The sequence below is a fragment of the Melozone crissalis genome, unplaced genomic scaffold (assembly GCF_028551555.1).
Source record: "Melozone crissalis strain CALT ecotype California unplaced genomic scaffold, PUWL_Pcris_2 ptg000016l_1, whole genome shotgun sequence".
NCBI lineage: Eukaryota > Metazoa > Chordata > Aves > Passeriformes > Passerellidae > Melozone > Melozone crissalis.
Window position 1 is genome coordinate 41780797 of NW_026535794.1, and position 18578 is coordinate 41799374.

The 18578-nt window shown below is 37.8% G+C and overlaps 1 protein-coding gene across 2 annotated transcripts in view; it reads right to left on the reverse strand.

Moving 5' to 3' along the window:
* GADL1 (glutamate decarboxylase like 1) overlaps positions 1 to 18578 on the reverse strand; it is a 117236-nt gene that overhangs the window by 37205 nt on the left and 61453 nt on the right. For both annotated transcript variants that reach the window (XM_054273411.1, XM_054273410.1), the window contains 4 exons: positions 16351 to 16467; positions 10178 to 10242; positions 9860 to 9941; positions 2827 to 3026 (listed from right to left, as the gene is read on the reverse strand). In XM_054273411.1, coding sequence (XP_054129386.1) covers positions 2827 to 3026; positions 9860 to 9941; positions 10178 to 10242; positions 16351 to 16467 — 464 coding nt within the window. The remainder of the gene's footprint in view (positions 1 to 2826; positions 3027 to 9859; positions 9942 to 10177; positions 10243 to 16350; positions 16468 to 18578) is intronic.

An 18578-nucleotide genomic window follows, 5' to 3' on the forward strand; every position in this document is an offset into this window, starting at 1 on the left:
GGCTGTTAATGTCCACACTGCTGCTTAGGCTGAGAGACATGATTATCTGTATCTTATGTCAAACAAGCTTGCTGCTTCTTGCTTGTCCTGTTTATTACAAGATGCTTGTCTGTGCCATAAAACCAATTTCAACAATATCAGCAGGCTATTCATATGGCAGTGGCCTTCAATTAACTTTTTTCTTTTAATAAATTATGAAAGCCAAACCTATCCATAATCACTTTCCTTTTTCTTTTTTTTTTTAGGTCTTGAATTGTTAGAACAATTTTGCAATGCTAATATCTTTCCCTCTTACCTCAAGTGCCTTTATTTTATATCACCTAGGTATAAAATCTGACATAGGCTACTTGGTGTCAGTCAGGTTCACAGCACTGTTAATCATGTTCTTAACTACACTGCCAATAACCTAAGAAGGCAGCTGTTAGAAAATCCATTGCCCATGATTTATCTTGCCAGGATCATTTGATGGCAGTGGAGCAATTTACTTTGTGCATCTCTCCACAGTTGACAGTGAAGTTTTATTATCATGTCACAATTGTAGTATGTTAGAGGGGCTTGAGTCTTAGTGAAGACCAAAGTACACAGAGAAATGTCATTTGCTGTGATTAAGACTTGCAGAAAATGAGGGGTGGAGATCTGCCATGGAAGTAGACATATGTCTGCTAACAGTGGGTGTCAGAAGAGGAAACAGGCAGAAAAATTCCAAAGAAGATGAAGCATAAGATGCAGAGTTGTTTATGTAGTAACTATAGCTGTATTGTAAAAGCAGTTTATGTCTCTTTTCTTTTTAGGGTTGCTTTATAAAGCAACATCCCTACATCAAAGATAATTGGGGGAAGAAAATACACAAAAAAATTCTGAAGCAATCAGTGGGATGCTCTACTCTACATATTTAAAAACCAAGCCTTTCCAAAGGGACAGCATCACAATGTTCCTGGGATATTTAACACCCTGAAAGCATGATTCATCTCCAGAACAAGAAGATACTACTGGAATAGCCAATAGGCAAAGTTTGATGCAGAAATACATGCTTGCAATTAGTCTAAAACCTTTGCAGCTCTGCTTGGCAACAAGCAAAAAAAAAAAAAAAAAGAAAAAAGCAATGTTGCCCTTAAAGCCTAAAGTCAGTGGACTAATTCCAGAATTAATCCAGGTCTTTGTTCAGGAACACTGAAATACTACCCTTGCAACTGAAGTAACATCTAATGTAACAAATGAGGAGAAAGGCTGCACAGCTGCACGGCAAGTAGTTGGTAAATCTGGTACGGTGCCCATGTCCATACAAATTCAAGACGGCAATCCCACCACTGTGAAGAATCTATTTCATCAGATAATGTCTAAAAATTAAATTTCTTCCTTATAGAAAAACAAACCAAAACCCAGAAGAGACAAGCCAGTCACTCCTTACAAGAGTTACCATCTGAATCCTAATGTTGAACAGAAATATCGATCCCAGAAAGGTCATTAATCACTACACAGTCAGTCAAATGACCCTGGCCAGTGACCCTGATAAGGCTGAATTCTCCTACTGATAGTGGAAAGAATTACTTACTCTGAACAGACAAAGAACAGAACAATGCTTTGCAACAAAAACAAGGTGCAATTTAACCAGAACATATTAAAAAAGATATAACCAGCCAAAAACCTGAGTGGCTTTAAAGAAATAAAGTCACAATTTTTTTTTGTTCCACTGGTTTTGGTTCTTTCTTTTTATTCCTTTCAAATCCACTCTGGGTTTAGGTCAGGGGCATTTTTATATTTTTATTTTCTCTTTAGGTAACTTCATTAGAGTCAGACTATTCCTTGAATTTTGATTGAGGTAAACATTCAATACTTTTCTACTTGTTATTTCATATAAAAAGTAAAATGTCAATACCAATTATTTGACTTAAAGCAGTGTGTAGCTAGCTTGGTGTAGTTTTCATTGTGCTTTGTTTTGTATAAATTCTGAACAAATATTTTACTTAAAGTGAACTTTTTTTAGTGGGCCATTATTTCAAAATTATTTATGCTAAGAGAAGAGAAAACCACCTGTACATGGGAGTCTCTTCCCAGAAACAAGGACATCACCATCACTTTATAAACACCTTCTACCAAGAATTTTGCTGAATCCACTTGTGAAACTCAGTTCTGCAAGACCAAAAACTTAATGAAACTGAACAGGACAGGTGTGGGGAAGATCACAAGAAAAAGCTGTTTCAGTCCCTAACAGAAATGTAATACTATAAATGTAATACTGTAAGCATTAAGAACTTCAGCAAACTTGAGAAAAACCACTCAGTATGTCAGAACAATATTGTTTGCATACATCCTGATACATACATTGCTTACATACACCCTAATATTAACACAGTGTCCTCATATGAGTTTTCCTTGATCAGTTTTTTGCATTTCCTCTTTCAGAAGGAATGACGTGAGCAGGAAACTTTGGTCCTTGCCTGACAAAGCTTGGATTCTGGCACACAGAACTTCTTTTACACCAACACCAGAAGACACAGCTGAACTAGAATAAAGTGTTTTAGTAAGTCTGTCCTGTGTGTGTAATTCAGGTAAAATAAATGTTCCCCAATACAGACCAATAGCCTAATTTTGACTTCTATGTTTGCCAACATTTATGCTTATTGCTAAAGCAATAACTACTATTAAACATTGTATCAAATGTAATAACACTAATTATTATTGTTATTACTTCCACCAATTATACACAAACAAAAGGATAGAGGCAAAATATAACAATGGGGTCTGTTCCAGGATATGGAGCATGAGCAGTGCCAACACTTCAGCCAATCAAACAGACTAGACATACTCAAAACTGAGAGGGGATACCTTGCCAAAGCCAGTGCCCTGTTCACTCTCTCCTCAAGGCCTGTAGTTCCCAGTGCTTTCCACATCAGCCAGAATTTGAATGCGTCCGGACGCCTGCTGCACTGAATGGACTTGTCCCCAGTGTCATAGCTGACATCGTAGAACTTGTCCTGCTGGAACAGGTAGGCAGCCTCAGCAGAGTAGCACTTCTTCAGGAGGCCCTGTGAAGAAACACGATAGAGACTTCCTTTGGTGATGAGCATTTTCAAACCTCCTCACCAAAGCCTTTCTTTTCTTGTCTGTATCAAATTCTTATCAAACAGATCTGGATATGCAGGATAACATCCAAAGCTAATGATGTGGTTTAAGAAGCCTGGATGAGCCTAAAGTCAGTGAATTCACACTGACAACCAATATTTATTTATAAATATAAATAAATATTTTCTTCATAATGTCATGAAAGAGTAGTGATATAGAGCAGCAGGTTGAAGAGGAATTTTGACTCAGATCTCAAGAAATCATGGGAGTGGGTACCACAGAAACAGTTGCCCTAAAACATATATGGATGTGAAAGAGACAGAACAAGGAAACACCTGCACCAGTCTTTAGATCACAGAATTGCAGAGTATTTAAAGTTGGAAGGAATCCACAAGGATCACTGAGTCCAATCCAAGTGAATGGCTCATAAAGGAACTGCACCCACAGTCTTGGCTTTATAAGCACCATGTTCAAGAACAACCCCTGAGGAACTTCCTACATGTTCACAAATGGAACTTCCTACATGTCCACAAATGGCTCAATCCATTCCTGCTTTGGTTAGTTGCAGGTAGGGAAGATTTTAGCCCAAATAAATAAATGTTTAGCCCTTACTGCCAAATAGTCACTGTGGATTTAGCACAGGCTGGCTGTTTGAACAGAAAAAACACAAGGAGATTAGTACAACCCATTTTTTTTTCTCTTTCACATTTCAGATAAATGTAATATATGAAAATAAACTTAAGAAAATATGCTTTCATATATGCTAATCATGGTTTCTAAATAAAATTATTTTTATTCAGGAATCTCCAGCCTACAGCTTCTGAGGGAGAACCTGGGCAGAGATGAGCAGCACAAAACAGACAAAGATTAATGAGTGATGTGGCAGGTTCTAGCAGAGAACAAGGCTGAGAAACAGAAAGCACAGAGGCTGCTACAGATTTAAAGGTGCAGAGGAAGAGAAGAAAAATAGAACTGGCTGTTGGTTGAAGAATGATATACCAAAATATACTCTGTAGAACTATGAAGTAGAGAGAAGGGCTGGCAGAAAGCAGGTGACAAGAACAGAGATGAGGGTGGCCCTGTGAGGGCCCCAGGAGACAGAAAACCTGGATCTGTCAGTGCTAAGAAGAGCACAACTCATCTTCCAACTCAATCTCACTCTTCAATTTGAGCAAACAAAAAAAGCATTTCTCATTTTACCCTTTTCTTTGCATCTGCTGCAATTCTGATTTTAAAATGGCACAGTGTCTGATATTACTCTTGATCAAAGTGTCATATTCCCACAACAGAGGTACAATTCTTGTTCTACATTCCAATATGCTACTTCTGACTTTGGGACTGGCAATAAAATGGAGTAAAAAGGTCAAGACAAAAAAAAATTAATGAACTGGCATACACAGAATAACTCTGCCTCTCTCCTAGACTTTCTAATTCCCTCCAAAAAAGCAAAGCAAATAAAAAACTCCACCTACACACCTATCAATAGAGCACTAAAGGAGAACACCACCAAGGTTTCTCCACAACTTCTGTGAGGGTTTGACAATCCCACTGTAATATTTGATAAAAGTACAGTAAATTTGGTCTGAACTCTTAAGTCACAGGAGCAGCATGTTCAGCCTGGTGAAAAGGCAGTTTTTATGACAGCTTGGGGGAAAAAAGGGTTGGGTGTCTGCTCTCCCTTTGCAGAGTGATAATGTGCAGCTGCAGCACAGGGTAGCCACAGCTGGAAAGCCAATGATGGATGCAGTGTTTTGCAGCATATAGGATTCTAACACCTACCTTGCAATTTTCTCAAATAAAGAAAGGCAAGAAGATGACATTAGAAATGACAGAATAGCCAAGCACTGAGGCATCCATATTTTTGAAGGTTTTTTGCAGCTTTTTTTTCCCTCCGGCTAGCAGCTGCACAACAAGAAACAGGAGTCATTCTGTCAAGACACTGAGCTTCATTCATTTAGACCTTCATACCTTTACTTCCAGGAGAATAACAAGTTTACTAGACATAGTGTTTAAAAAAAGAAAAAAAAAAACCAAGCAAAAAAGCAGCAACATCCACAAATTTAAGCTAATTGCTTTGTCTCTTACTGACTTAAAATGTTGAATGATGTATCTGCAGTGTGTGTACAACAGGGTTGATCAATGAGGCACTATCTTCTGCCTTATCAGAATGCAATGCAGCTGCACAATAGAGGATGTCACAGAATACTAGTTCCCTTCATGCCTGTCATCTGATAAATAGTAACCATTGTTTATCACAAGTTGGCAATATTACAAAAGGCTGAGAAGATCATAGGACATTTGCAGAATTACATAGCTTTAAAAATTCCTCTAGAAGGAAAATGCAACAAATATTTTGACGGCCCTGAGTCAGCTTGCATTGTTGGTAATGTAGCTCATTATAAAATTCAAAAAACAAAAGGCAGGTACTGTCTTCATCTTCTGGAGCATCTGAAGCTGACAATACATGTGGTTTTATGATCCTTTTCCACCTGCTTATCCTACTAAGAATGCAAAATGCTGAAGAAATCCTGCTGAAGATACTGATACTATCAATCTCCGGAGGCAAGTACAGTGACATCCTCCTGCATGTCACTAGAGCAGAGAGGAAAAGAAATGAAAATTATCCTTTGTGAGAAAGAGAGAAATATCAAAAAGAAAGGTGGAGGAGAAAGAGAAGGGATAAGAAAGAGAACAGAAGACAAAAAAGTCACCTCAATTTTCCAAGTCAAACAACAGAAAAGTAGAAGGAAAAATAAAGGACAGAAATATGCTTTAAATATGCTTTCTAACTCAGGGTTCTCAGTCCCAACAGTTTTCCACACTGTAACTGAGCTGCTTCATCTGCTCAGAAGAATTGCAAAAGTTTCATTAGAACTGCCCCATTGGACAACTTGGAGTTTCTTTCTTCAGCATCTTTTATCTTTCTGGCCTTTTTAACACAAGTTCTACCCTTATTGTCAGTCTCTTAAAGTTTAGGAAATGGAAATACTATTTTCATAGAGGCCCCAGTTCACTATGAAGTTTCAAAGAGTTTTTGATTTTGATGAAGTCTATGAAGAGCTTTTGTGTGTTCTAATTAATAGAAAATTGATGAAAAAATATTGATACTGAAAGCAAGAGCTCCAGTTTCATAATTCAATATATTTTTCTCATTGAAGAGACTTACCTACAGCAAGTCTTCTGATCTCTTTCCATTTCCATTGCTAGTTAAAAGTGAATTTCAATTTCATTAATAAAATATCTTTTTCCCCAAGACAAGCCTCTCCCTGATTTGCCTTTTCTGAGGCAATAAGGACAATCTTTTGAATAGCATACTTGAAAATTGTCAAAAGCAATGTAGTGTTAAAGGACACTACAGCAACGTGTTTTGAGAGGTGAGAAGGAGCTCTCAGTTATATTAAACCCAAGCAAAGGCGATGAGAACAGAACATTTCCTGCAGCTGCTCTGGAGGGGAATCAGGGAGGTAGATATCTCTATACCGCTAATGATGAGGAAGAGATTACATTTGGATGGCTGCCATCATCACCTTAATCAATTATAAACTGCACTGAGATTTCATTAGCTACATTGAGACGTTATTCTTAACTAATAAGTAAAAATTCTGCTTATTACCTAGAACTGATTCTGAATTACCTAAACCAGTGCTTCACTCTCATGAGTCACAGAACTTTGGCAGTGGTGATAAACAGTTCTCTGTTAATATGTAGATGATATTCACACAGATATGGATGACAGCAAGGACAAACTGGAGTAACTCTGTGGTTTTTAAGGGAGTATGTACAACCCAACACTAATTCTTAGCATTTTGAGAACATATAAGACCAAAACTGGGTTCACCAATGTTTTGAGATTATTGATCCATCTAGGTTTGCGTCTAAACAGTCACTGCAATTCATGATTCAGCAATACCAGTGTTTTCTGACTATCTTGGAGAAGTGATGAAAGTTACTCAGGGCATGGCAGTGAAAAAGGAATTGATGAGCACTTCTTGAGTACTTTAAGCACTGAAGAACTACAGCCATTGATCTGAGCTTTTACAAAGGATTAGCCAATCTTTCTTTCCCTTTGGTGAAATTGCTTTTCTCTTCTAATCAAGCCAAACACTTACATCTCTTTTCTATGTCTACCTTCCTTGGAAATATTCCAATTTTGTTTCACTAAGGCTGGAAAATACTCTTTTATCAGCATTTCACTGCAGTTAATCTTTTTTTATCAGGTTTTTTTTTAAATCTGTACAGGAAAATATTTAATTACAATGTTTCATTCTAACAAGTCAGTTGCAGGGTCTTAAATATAATAACTCTGCTAAACCCCATTGAAGAAATATGGCAAAAGAAAAACCCAAACCAAAAAAAAGCCACTATTACCTATGTTAACGGGAAATTACAGTGTTACCAGAACAACTGAAATGTGATGACATCTTCTAAAGATTAACTTTCATACAGAAAGTATGAAGGAGAAGAAGAAAAACTGAAGGGGATTAATTTGCTCACTTATAATCAACTAAGCCTAATTCTGAAGTATTCAAAATTTCCAAATGGACTTCAATGCAAATGGGAAGATGGGCCAACAAAACTTCCTGAATCAGTCTTTCAAAGGGAGATAGGGTAATCCATAAATGGGACTTAACATTCATAATTGACATTTTGCTGCTTTGATTTCTTGGAGAATTCAGAACTTCAGAATCTACCTTAGGTTCCTTGAACATTCACTCACAGAGCAGCGTGTGCCAGAGTCTTCCAGCTCACATCTCAGCATCCAGTTCCCACCGATGCATCCAAACCACAGTGTGAAGGAATTATGTTCACATATAAACATGTGCTTCATCTTAGCCATAGGTATTTATCTGCTTCAGAAGGAGTGGAACAAGCTCCCAAGAGAGAAACTGATACATGTAATTTTCCCTTCTCTTACGGTTGCAAAAATAGCATTTTTAATGGGAAACTGGATTCAGCTGCCTCTTCTGGTATGGAGAGGATCAAAGTGAAGCAACACTTCTCTGTCAAAGTGTCTCAAATATGCATTTGATCTTTTTTTCTTAGGGATTTATATTCCAGCTAGTTACTAAGAAAGTACTCAAATCTGTATGTGTGTCTGTTTGCATATAAAGACTTCACTGGCACATACACAGAATGAGTAAGAGCCGATTTCCCAGGAAGCAGACAGAGTAAAACAACCTTTCTTCCCAATGCAGACAAATCTTCTGCATTCCAGGACATGTCTCACTGTACAACAGGATCTGATGCTGCAATCCATAGTACTTCTGTTTTCACCCCTCAAAGACCTAAGACTCAAATTTACAAGTATTTCTAACACAATATTGCCGAGCTGTGGTTTAAAAGGGGAATGGGATCACTCTACCAGACCTTACATTGCACAGAAGGGAACCACAAAAAGGCTGCCACAACCCTGAGGTTGGAACAGTGTTCATAAAGTGACTTGAAAGGCTAGAGTAGCTAGAACAGTTCAATCCTCTACATTTATTTCCTTTTTCTTCCTGAGAAATTTTCACAATTCAGTCTAAGTAGCCTAATCATTACCTGGGGCAATATCTATGTACTAGGCCTAATTAGTTAAAAATACAGCATTGAAATCTTCCCAAGCTTGCAATTAAGACACTGCATTAATCTTAGTCAATAACATTATTCTGTTTGTTTTTCAGCTCAGAATAAAGTGATGGATGGTAACACTGAAATATAATCCTCTTCAATATCACAGGCTCTAATGTAAGGAAGTGAGGTGGCACACTTCTTCTTGCTGTCCTGCCAGGTCTCACCCCTGACCTAGAGCAATCAGCTCCAAGAGAGTGCTGATTAGCAAGTACACTCTTTGGTCCTCATCAGCTCTTACCAAAGGAGTTCATAACAAATTACATGGATAGGTAACCTCAGCAGCTGAATAGAAAATATCAGTTGTTTTGACAGAGATTTATAAAACCAATTTACAAACCACTGCCACAAAATAGCAATGCAAATCTTAGGGGCTCAATATCATCGTGAGATTCAGTCTGTTATAACCTATGGAGTATAAGGTAAAACTTACTCATAACGATGGGCAGTTGGCATAAATTTTACCAGGTCTGATTTTTAAAGGAAGGTTGAAATAATGAACCTCTTACTGTTTGTTTGGGGGTTTTTTTGAGATAAAAGAATGCCACAAAGACGCAAGACGGGATTTTTGCTACGTTGCAGAGTCATCTTGAGATCAGAGCTCTGCTGTTTTCCTACTGGACCTCTAAATTAGTCATGGCTTTTGGGAAGTCTAAATCACCCTGCTGATGAGGAAGAACCGGTAGAGTGTGGGCAGAAGGCTCAGCACCTTTACCTGGATGTGCTCTGACTCCCACCCCTCTCCCGTGCAAGGGAAGGTGCGGATGAGCTCTGCCTGCCTTAAGCAGACACAGCACTGCTGCAGTCCCGATGGATGGCAGCTATTCTGAGGGCTTTGATGAGCTCAGTGGCTGAGTGTGCCAGGCCCAGGTGACAAAATACTCCATTCTGAATGCAAATTATGTGCAGAAGTTAACTAGCAAGGGCACCAGCTGCCAAATTTGACCACTTGTGAGTACAGTGATTTGGATTGTTTTTACCCTTCTCTTTTATTCACCCTTTATTAATTAAGTGGTGAAATTCAAAATAATATAATTCAGCCTTTGTACTGCAGTATAGTAAAACTGACTTTCAGCTGTTTCCTAATTATTTCCACTTTCATATGACAGCAATGACAGCATATTAGAATACAAAAATAAAAAGGCAAAAAGGAAAAGAAAAATAAAAAAAGGTCAGGAGGGCTTACAGAATTATCTTTCACCAGAAGAGCACAGCACTGGATTCCTGCCAACAGCATTTTATGGGGATTCCAGGCAACAGAATCAGCTCTGCAAAAATCATAAATGGAGAAAGGGAGGTGAAAATTGCATCTATAATCATGGGTACTTGAAAATCAAAAAAGACCAAACACAATCCAAGCAGATAAATCAGATTTCCCATACACCCACACCCACCACAGGTTCAGAAATCTCTCCAACTATTTTTAAAAATGCAGCACTTATGGAAGCCAACAGGCCACATAACTTCCACCTCAATCCCTAGTAAATAAATTCAATTGACTTACCTGTGGATACCATGAAGAAGTCTGCGATGCTTCCTTGATATCAAAGCTGAGCCACCCCAAGAAGCCTGTTGGAACATTTATAGAGCCAAGAAAATATTATTTTTGATAATACTTCAACTAACAATTTCTAAAGGTGTCTTATCTCATTTAAAACTTTGTTTACTACACGGTCAGTGGGCTAAATTTTGCCTTTAGTTACATCTCTTGAAATAAAGACAGCAGCCTGGGGCTATGCCTGAAATAGAGGAGGTTGTGGTCTGTGCCAGAACATGAGCCACAAACCAGAGTGGTCCTTCTGAGTAAGCAAAGGCAATGAACTGAAATGTCCTTGCATAACCAGACTCACTCCTGATACCAAAAATATCTGATACCTGTTGCTGCTTCCCTTCCCCCAGCCTTAAACTCTCAGTGACAGCAGAAAGCCCCACTTTGCACATCTTCCTCCTGCTAGCCAATTCCTTTCTGAGAATTTCACAGGGGAAACAGTGGGCAGTGATAATCTCTGGCAATTGCAAAGGCCAGGCTCAGATTTTGCAGAGATATGAAAAGCAAAGTATGTCAGTGGGCAATAGCAGCAGTGGGCAATTTCTGTCACCAGCAACCCAAATGAGCTTAAAATTACTGAGAACTCTCTCAGCTCACCTAAGAACTAAGTGTGTGCTCTAAGAGTCACTTAGACCTTCTCTGTAGTGAGGAGCTCTTCACTGAAACTCCTTTTTTACTTCCATCTAACCTAGACATTCATCTTTGGGTGATACATTTGGCAGATGTGTCTCTCCAGAGACTATAGAAGGAACCCCGACAACTAGTTTTTTATTACATATGTTTAATTTCTGGACAATTTGAATTAGGGAATGTGATACTTTTTCATGAATTCTGCAAGGATCAGGTCTGTGAACCTTCAGCTCCCAAACAATGACATTTATCCACAATAGAAAGGTGAGGAGACCATGCAAACACTAAACATGTCACACAGAGCATTTGAGAAGTTACTGCTAGATAAATAAATATACAAAATGATTTTCAATACCCATGAAGACAGAATGTACTTAAGCGAACTACCTGTGAAGCAAGCAAAGCTCTTCAGAGACACACAAAAGACATCAGTCCACAAAACATTTGGACTCAGTTTATTAAAAATAAATTGTAAAGAAAAAGAAAGTCGCTCATGTAAAGATTCCTGACCTAAGCATAGAAAATATATGCTTGTTTGGTTTTTGGGGTTTTTTTCTTTCATTGAAATAAAAATATGTGATAGTTGATATATGAGTTCATCATTGGTATTTGCTTCACAGGCCATACATTAGGAATGAGATCAGTTATCTCTGGGAGACAGGATGGCAAAGGCTCACAAGGGAGATGAAAGTTATTAACTTGTCTTAAAAAGTCATCCTCATTAATGCCACACATTAATAGATCAAATCATATTTTACATTGTCATGCTCACAGCATCCTTCCTGAGACAAGGGCTGCTGTACAGACTACAGGTGGGACCTGAGGTAGGAAATTATTTTGCCTCAAACTTCATGGTAATCCTGCAGCACCATGACTTTCAACTTTTTTTCTCCAGGTAGTCCAAATTTGCCCCGCTATGGGATGACAATCAAACTAATACAAGAGACAAATACTACTCCCCCATTAAGTCAAAACAGTCACTAAGTTATTCCCTGATTTTCAGAAATTATAAGCAACTCTTTAAAATATAACACATTACTAAAAAATTTGCATCCAATATTTCCGTGTTTGAAAAAGTTGACATTCTCACACTGTTTATGAAAAACAGGACTAAAAAGGCAGTTGAGAGGTCATCTCAACAATGTGCCATCCCAAAGGCAAGATCAGCCCTACTCCTCTCATTTCTCTCAACCACATCTCTTTTAGAGATTATTAATCAATGAATCAATTACATATGTAGTTAGCACTGAAGTGAAAAATAAAATGCAGAGAGCATTGTTAGCCCTACTTTCTGCCTTTTGTTAAAAAAATACCAATGTAGATCTAGATGAGAGAAATTATATTACTCTACTTGAGCCACAGTTATACAAGATGAATTTGTGATCCATGATTCTTTACCCAATTCAAAGAGAAAGTTCTTAAGGCTGGAATAAAACAAACAAACAAACAAAAAACCAACAAAAAAACAATTACAGTGAACAAAAATACCTAAAAATCACAAAATCAACCAAAAAACTCCACCAAAAAAACCACAAAACACCGTGAATGAGAAGGCATTTAAGCAGACACAGAATGACTGGCTCTGTCTGGTTTTAAAGGCCTCTCTAAGGATGGAGGCTGCACAATTTAACCACATAATTTGTGTGTAACAGGAATAACACCTTTTTAATTTAAAGTGTCAGTCCTAAACAATGTTACCATTTGTCACACCTCCAGTGGTCAGGGAACAGATTAGTGCCTTTCTTTTAGCAGCATGTTTTGAAGCTTCTGTAGACTGTTATGTTCTGCTTATTTTGCTTTTCTAGTTTAAATAACATCAGTGCTTTCCATCTTTTCTCATTGGTCATAATTTGTAAATATGATTATGTTTATTTACATTGTTTCCCATTTTCTAATCTTTCTCCTGAAGAGCCTTCTTGAACTGCATCTTTTTATTTGGACAAAATTTAGATAAAGCAGATGGTGTGTGAAGCAGAAAGAAAGAATCCTTTTATGTACCTCCTTTATTCAATTCTGAAAGGTATTTAACTCTATTTGAAAATATCACTGATTTGTGAACTAGGAAAATATCTGGGCTTTACAGTAAAGATCTGCTATCTAGTCAACACTCCCCAGCCTGTCTTTGTGTACTTGATTACTGCAGCTTAGAATTCTATCTCTATTGAACTGTAGCCTAGTTTTTCCACTTTTTTCTCCAAATTGTCAAAATCCCTTTGATTTCTAATCCTGTCCTCCCACTGCCTTTGTCAGAAGTCTTATGTCATTTTCAAATTTGTCAGCACATTCTTTTTCATCCAAGTGGTTTAACAAAAATACCAGATAATTTCTACCCTAAGACAGACCTTTGAGGAATCCTGCTCAAATGTTTTTCTCCCTTCAAAGAACCACTGGTAACTGCTCTGTGGGAATGGTTTTCCAGCCAGGTTTTCATTCACTACCAGAACTGCTTCTTGGCAGGTTTCTCTGGCTTTTTGATGAGATATTGCAAAGTCAACAAGTGAAGTTGACTGCCTCTCCTCCATCCAAGGGACTACAGAAGGAGGGCAGATTGATCAAACTAGAATGACACATTTTGTTTAAGACAAATGCAGCTGAGATCCACACAGGGGAGGTCAAAACACAGCCCTTATCAACCTGTGTCCCACACAATGTAATTGGTAACAAGGTACGAGAAAATTTCTGTTTCATATGCAACAAATCATTTACAGCTAAATGATGCAAATCACAGTGTGCACTGCCTGATTAAGCTAATTACCTAAGCATTGGCTAATAGGTCAAGCCTGATTTTCTCTATAGGCCTAATAATAGGAGAAAAAAAATAGTCAGTCAGGACCACCAGGGAAAAAATACTCACACATAGCATTTAAAGCTACGTGAAGACAATACATGGCATACACAAATGCTGGAGGCATATTGATGATACAAAACAAGTTATTAAGAAAGGCATCAGAGATGGAGTTTGAAATACAATAAGCTACTGGAGTGCTGCACTGTGAACAAAATAAGCTTGGTATAGTCTTTGCTCTTAGGCTTGACTGAACAGCTTGACTGCCAGGGCAGTTTGGACCTACTGGTATTATCTTCCTAAAACATTTTCCTTAACTTGCTTTTCCTCTCTGGTTTGTCTTCATGTCAGAGCTTATCTACTATTTCTGGCTTTATTGAAATTTATCTTCCTGAAGCTCAGTGAATTTCTGTTGACATTCTCCCTTTTGCCCTTCCTAAGAATCACAAGCTTTATCATTTCATATTTAATGAAAAGAGTGTCCCTAAGGCAAAAACATCAGTTTTTGGGATCAGAAAATATTCTGAAATGAAATAAATCAGTGTAAATCTGGAAAAAACACCACTGACATTCATATAAGATATCCTTAGTAACAGCTTGTGAGAGCACTTACAGTAGATAATCCTGATGCCTATTAATGATACACGAAAAGTTCTACATTAGACAGCACTTAACCTGTCTGTTACTCAGGGTTACCCTGTTACAGGGTTTTACTCTGTTTTAATTGCACTGTACTTTTTTTTTTCCTTTAAAGTTACAGCAGGCCTAAACAGCAGAATACTTTGTAGACTGCATAATGTGTAAATCATTCCACAAGAAGCCAGGCCTTTCAGCAGATTGTAGATTCTCAAAGATTTCAAAAATTTTACATTCTATCCTACAGTGGTAAGAGGTATTCTTGCTAAAAAAAAAAACAAAACAAAACAAAAAAGTAAAAGGAAAAAAGCAATCCTTCTCTGTGTTTCTTATAGTCTTTCTGAATGGTAGAGACTCAGTCTCACTGTACCTGTTCACATACAATTTCAGTAAATCTCTTTCTAGTGGTGCTGTGAGGGAAAAAATGTTACATTAAGAATCACAGTCTGCTCATTCTACCATTGCACACTTGTACACACATGTATGCCAGATGTCACCTCTGTGAAAAGTTTTCAGTCTTTCCCTATATCTTGTCCTCTTATAAATACAGCTAGAAACTTTTAACAAAAAAAATAGAGAAACAGTCATCCACCCAACCGTTTATATAGTGTGAAAAATAGAGAAAATACTGACAAAACTTCTGAGAACCACTGAGAGGCTCACAACACAAATCACATCTTAAAAGAACAACTGATATTCCAGACTGTAAACCAAATTTATTACTGGACATTTGTCCTTCTACTGGGAAACAATATCTGACAACTATAGTCATTTCAAAAGAGAAAAAAAGATATTTCTGGACATTTTTACCTTAGTTTAACATGAGGCAAAATCAGAAGAATAAAGCTAGTTCTTTTCAAAAGACTAACAACTCCCTAAGGTTCAGAACAGGACCCAGGCTCATCCCACCATATTTGAGTTCAGCTGCAGGGAGACTGCTCATTGTTCTCCTACAGCCACTGGAGATGGCTCCAGCCACATCTGTTTGACTCACCTAAGGTCCAACAGAGATTCCAACCACATCCCTCCCTCCACCAGCCATACACAGACACACAAGAGAGTTGTGTAACAGCAGTGTTGCTCTCCTGCTGAAAATCTCATGAGTTCTTCCCAGCAGTGCGCAGCCGTGAGGAGGCTTGGCAGACATTTTAAATATTAGGCCTAAATTCTGCATTTTTGTCTCCAAAAATATAAGAAAACTCTTTTGACTCATACATACAGTGACTTTATTTATTAATGTCTGTGAGACATTTATTTGAAACATGCATCACTGTCTACAGTGATCCTTCTTTAGATACTCAACATTATCCAAACATTTCAGAAATTTAGAGCAGGTCTGGAAATCTCCACAAATATTGCTCCAGATTCTCTTATTGCTCCATGACTTTTAATCTAGCCAACTATAATTCTGGATTTGTGGCATTGCAATTATAAAGAGAATGCAATTTTAGAAAATATGAAATGGCCTATCTTTAGAAAAATACATTTACAGCTAACTCTTTCAAGTCATAAAAAGGCAGTGATTATTCAAAAAAGATTAATTAAAGGATTTTAACATCCCAGCCCAAAATTACAAAGAATTTTTTTAAAAGAGAAAAATTTCTGAAACATTTAGGAAAATGTAAGGATATATACAGGAAATTCAAATCTGTAAATATGAAACAGACTAATTTATGACTGGTTGAGTCAGAAAGCAGATCTTTATTTTAACCTGTATGAACCTCACACATAATTCTAATGTGTCTATTCCCCAACAGAATGTGGGGAGAATCAAAACTTATGTTTGTATATCACTCTTGAAGCATTTTTAGGAGGTAGCAAGAAGAAGAAATTGATTATAAAATAATTTTGAAATATAACCTGACAATAACAAAACGGCTTTGGCTGCTTGTCAGAACCAAGTTATTTGCTGTTTTGCAGCATATGTAACAGAGTCAAATCAGAACATATTTCTGGTCCCTATGTAAGGAAAAAGAAATGTTATTACAGCCCAACTTCTAAAAAAGAAATATCAACAGTCAAAGAGCAATTATAAAAAAAGCAGTGCTAAACAAAACCATGCAGTATACAAACTCACATCAACATGAAGCCAGAGGCCATGCTTTTCACAGATATCAGCAATTTTATCCAGAGGATCAAATGCTCCCAGCACAGTTGTGCCTGCTGTAGCACAGACAAGAAATGGTGCTGACCCCTGCAATAGGATTCAAAACAAAAAAAAAGTTATCATTTGCACAGTTCATCTCTTCCTTGTATACTTGCAGAGCTAAACTATAAAAAGATCTAGGAAAGTAGGACAAAGATGTGACAATCCACATTTTAGTTTCCCAGCAGAAGGTACTGCATTTAATAGTGCTGGATCTCTTTTTCTTTTTTTTTTTCATTTAAAAAAAGAAAAGGCATTTTCCATTTCTACTTAACACCATCCCAGGGCAGACTTCTGCAGCTTCAGACTGTTTTGACATATGCTAGTTTTGTCAAAATCAAAACATACCGGATATATGACATCTCTCTTTATACACTGATTTTCAATTCTCAGTCTTTCACATCTCACTACCATATATGCTGTCATTCTGACTGATAAAATAAAGCAATTAGCTCAGCCAGCAGACTACCCATGCAAGGAAAGGGCTCATCCCTTTAGGGTTTCCACCTGCACTGTCTCTACAAGACCCCTGTTCTCTGCCTGGTGAAGAGGAAACTTCAGCTAGGGAAGGTGATTTGCCTTCAGCCACGTTGGTGCACAGCGTGACAGGGACAGTCACTGCTGTCTGATCCCACGCCTGACCTGCAGCTCAGTGCTATTCCCTTGCTCCCACTCCTGTCTGGGAAAGAAGAAGGGCTGAAGACAGTAACTGAATGTTAGGAGAAGACTGCTGGAAATCTCAGATGGCGTTCAGGTCAGTCAGGTGGGATAAGGAAAGCTTTTGTCAGGCTGGGGTCTCAGACAGCCACTGACAGCCATCCATCTTTGCTTCCCTTCAGCTGGCAGCATTCTGGCTCACAGATCCTTGCAGATCCGTGTTGGCTCTGCTTAGGAGCAGAAACTGCAGCAACTCCATGAAAGCAGTCCATGAGAGTCTGTAGCAGCTCCATGAAATTGAGGAGCTGCAGTCTCACTGCTGAGAAGTGCCTGCTGAAAGAGCTGCTCTGCACAGCTCAGCATCTTGCCTGCAGAATGACAACACACCTACTGCAGAGGCTCTCAAGGTGTTATTGGATTGTGCAAGCTGGGATCACTCAAGTTCATTGGCAGTGAATTAGATCTCTCAGATGATGTAAGTGTGTAACTCAATGGAGCCTTAGTGAAATCAGACATCAGCTGAAAAATCAAACTCCATACAAGTCTTCCATGTATCTTCACCCAGCTGAAATATGATTTCTTTTTTTCTTTTTTTTTAAATGTTGCCACTTTAAGCATCTACAGAGACAGGCTTATATCACATTTACACTCTGACAGTTTTATCCTTCTTTACAGTGTAGAAGACTGTTAGAATGGTACGTAATTATGATTTATTTGTATTTTAGATTTTCTTTACAAATGGCTAAAGCAGTGAAAAGTAACATTGGAATGAACTTAAATTAATCCCATACATTCACAAAGACTTACCAGCCTTTAATTCACTTCTTGGTCATTTATTCTGAGTACAAGCCACCACGATAGTTAATCAAACTTACAAATCAGCAAATCAGCCTGAATCTTGAGTACAAAACTCTTGCAAGTGAGGCAAAGATGTATCCAATGCATCTATTTTCTATTAGTGTTCCCAGCAATTTTGTCCCACAACTACATCAAAGTCAAAGGCTCTCAAGCAGCCAATTGGTAGCACAACTGCATACAGGGGAAAGTCTCAGATATCTACAAATTCCAGTAATTGCTACCATTATACTTTTCCCACAAAGAAGGGAATTACATTTTTATTACTCTTGACAATATAGTTAATCTAGTCTTCCTGCCTAAGTTCTCTAAAAAGAGAAGACTCTTGCCTTTCATATTCAGCGATCATTTTGTGCTTCAATTACCAGCAAATACATAATCTGTTGTCTAGAGTCATTCGAGTATTTACTGCAATTTACTGAAGCATCCTCTGTAAAAGTTGTAACAGATACAGCTGGACAGACACACTGAAGCTCTGATTAAATGAAAACCTTCCAGTACACCTGTAACTTCCTTTAAAATGCAAGTGAAATCGTGTTTTCCTGCAAGCAAAGCATTTCGTTTTTAAATTGTGGGGTACCATACTAAGGTAGACCTTTTCAAAAAAATCACAAATGGTAGGTGATATCTTTCAAATGACCACTACA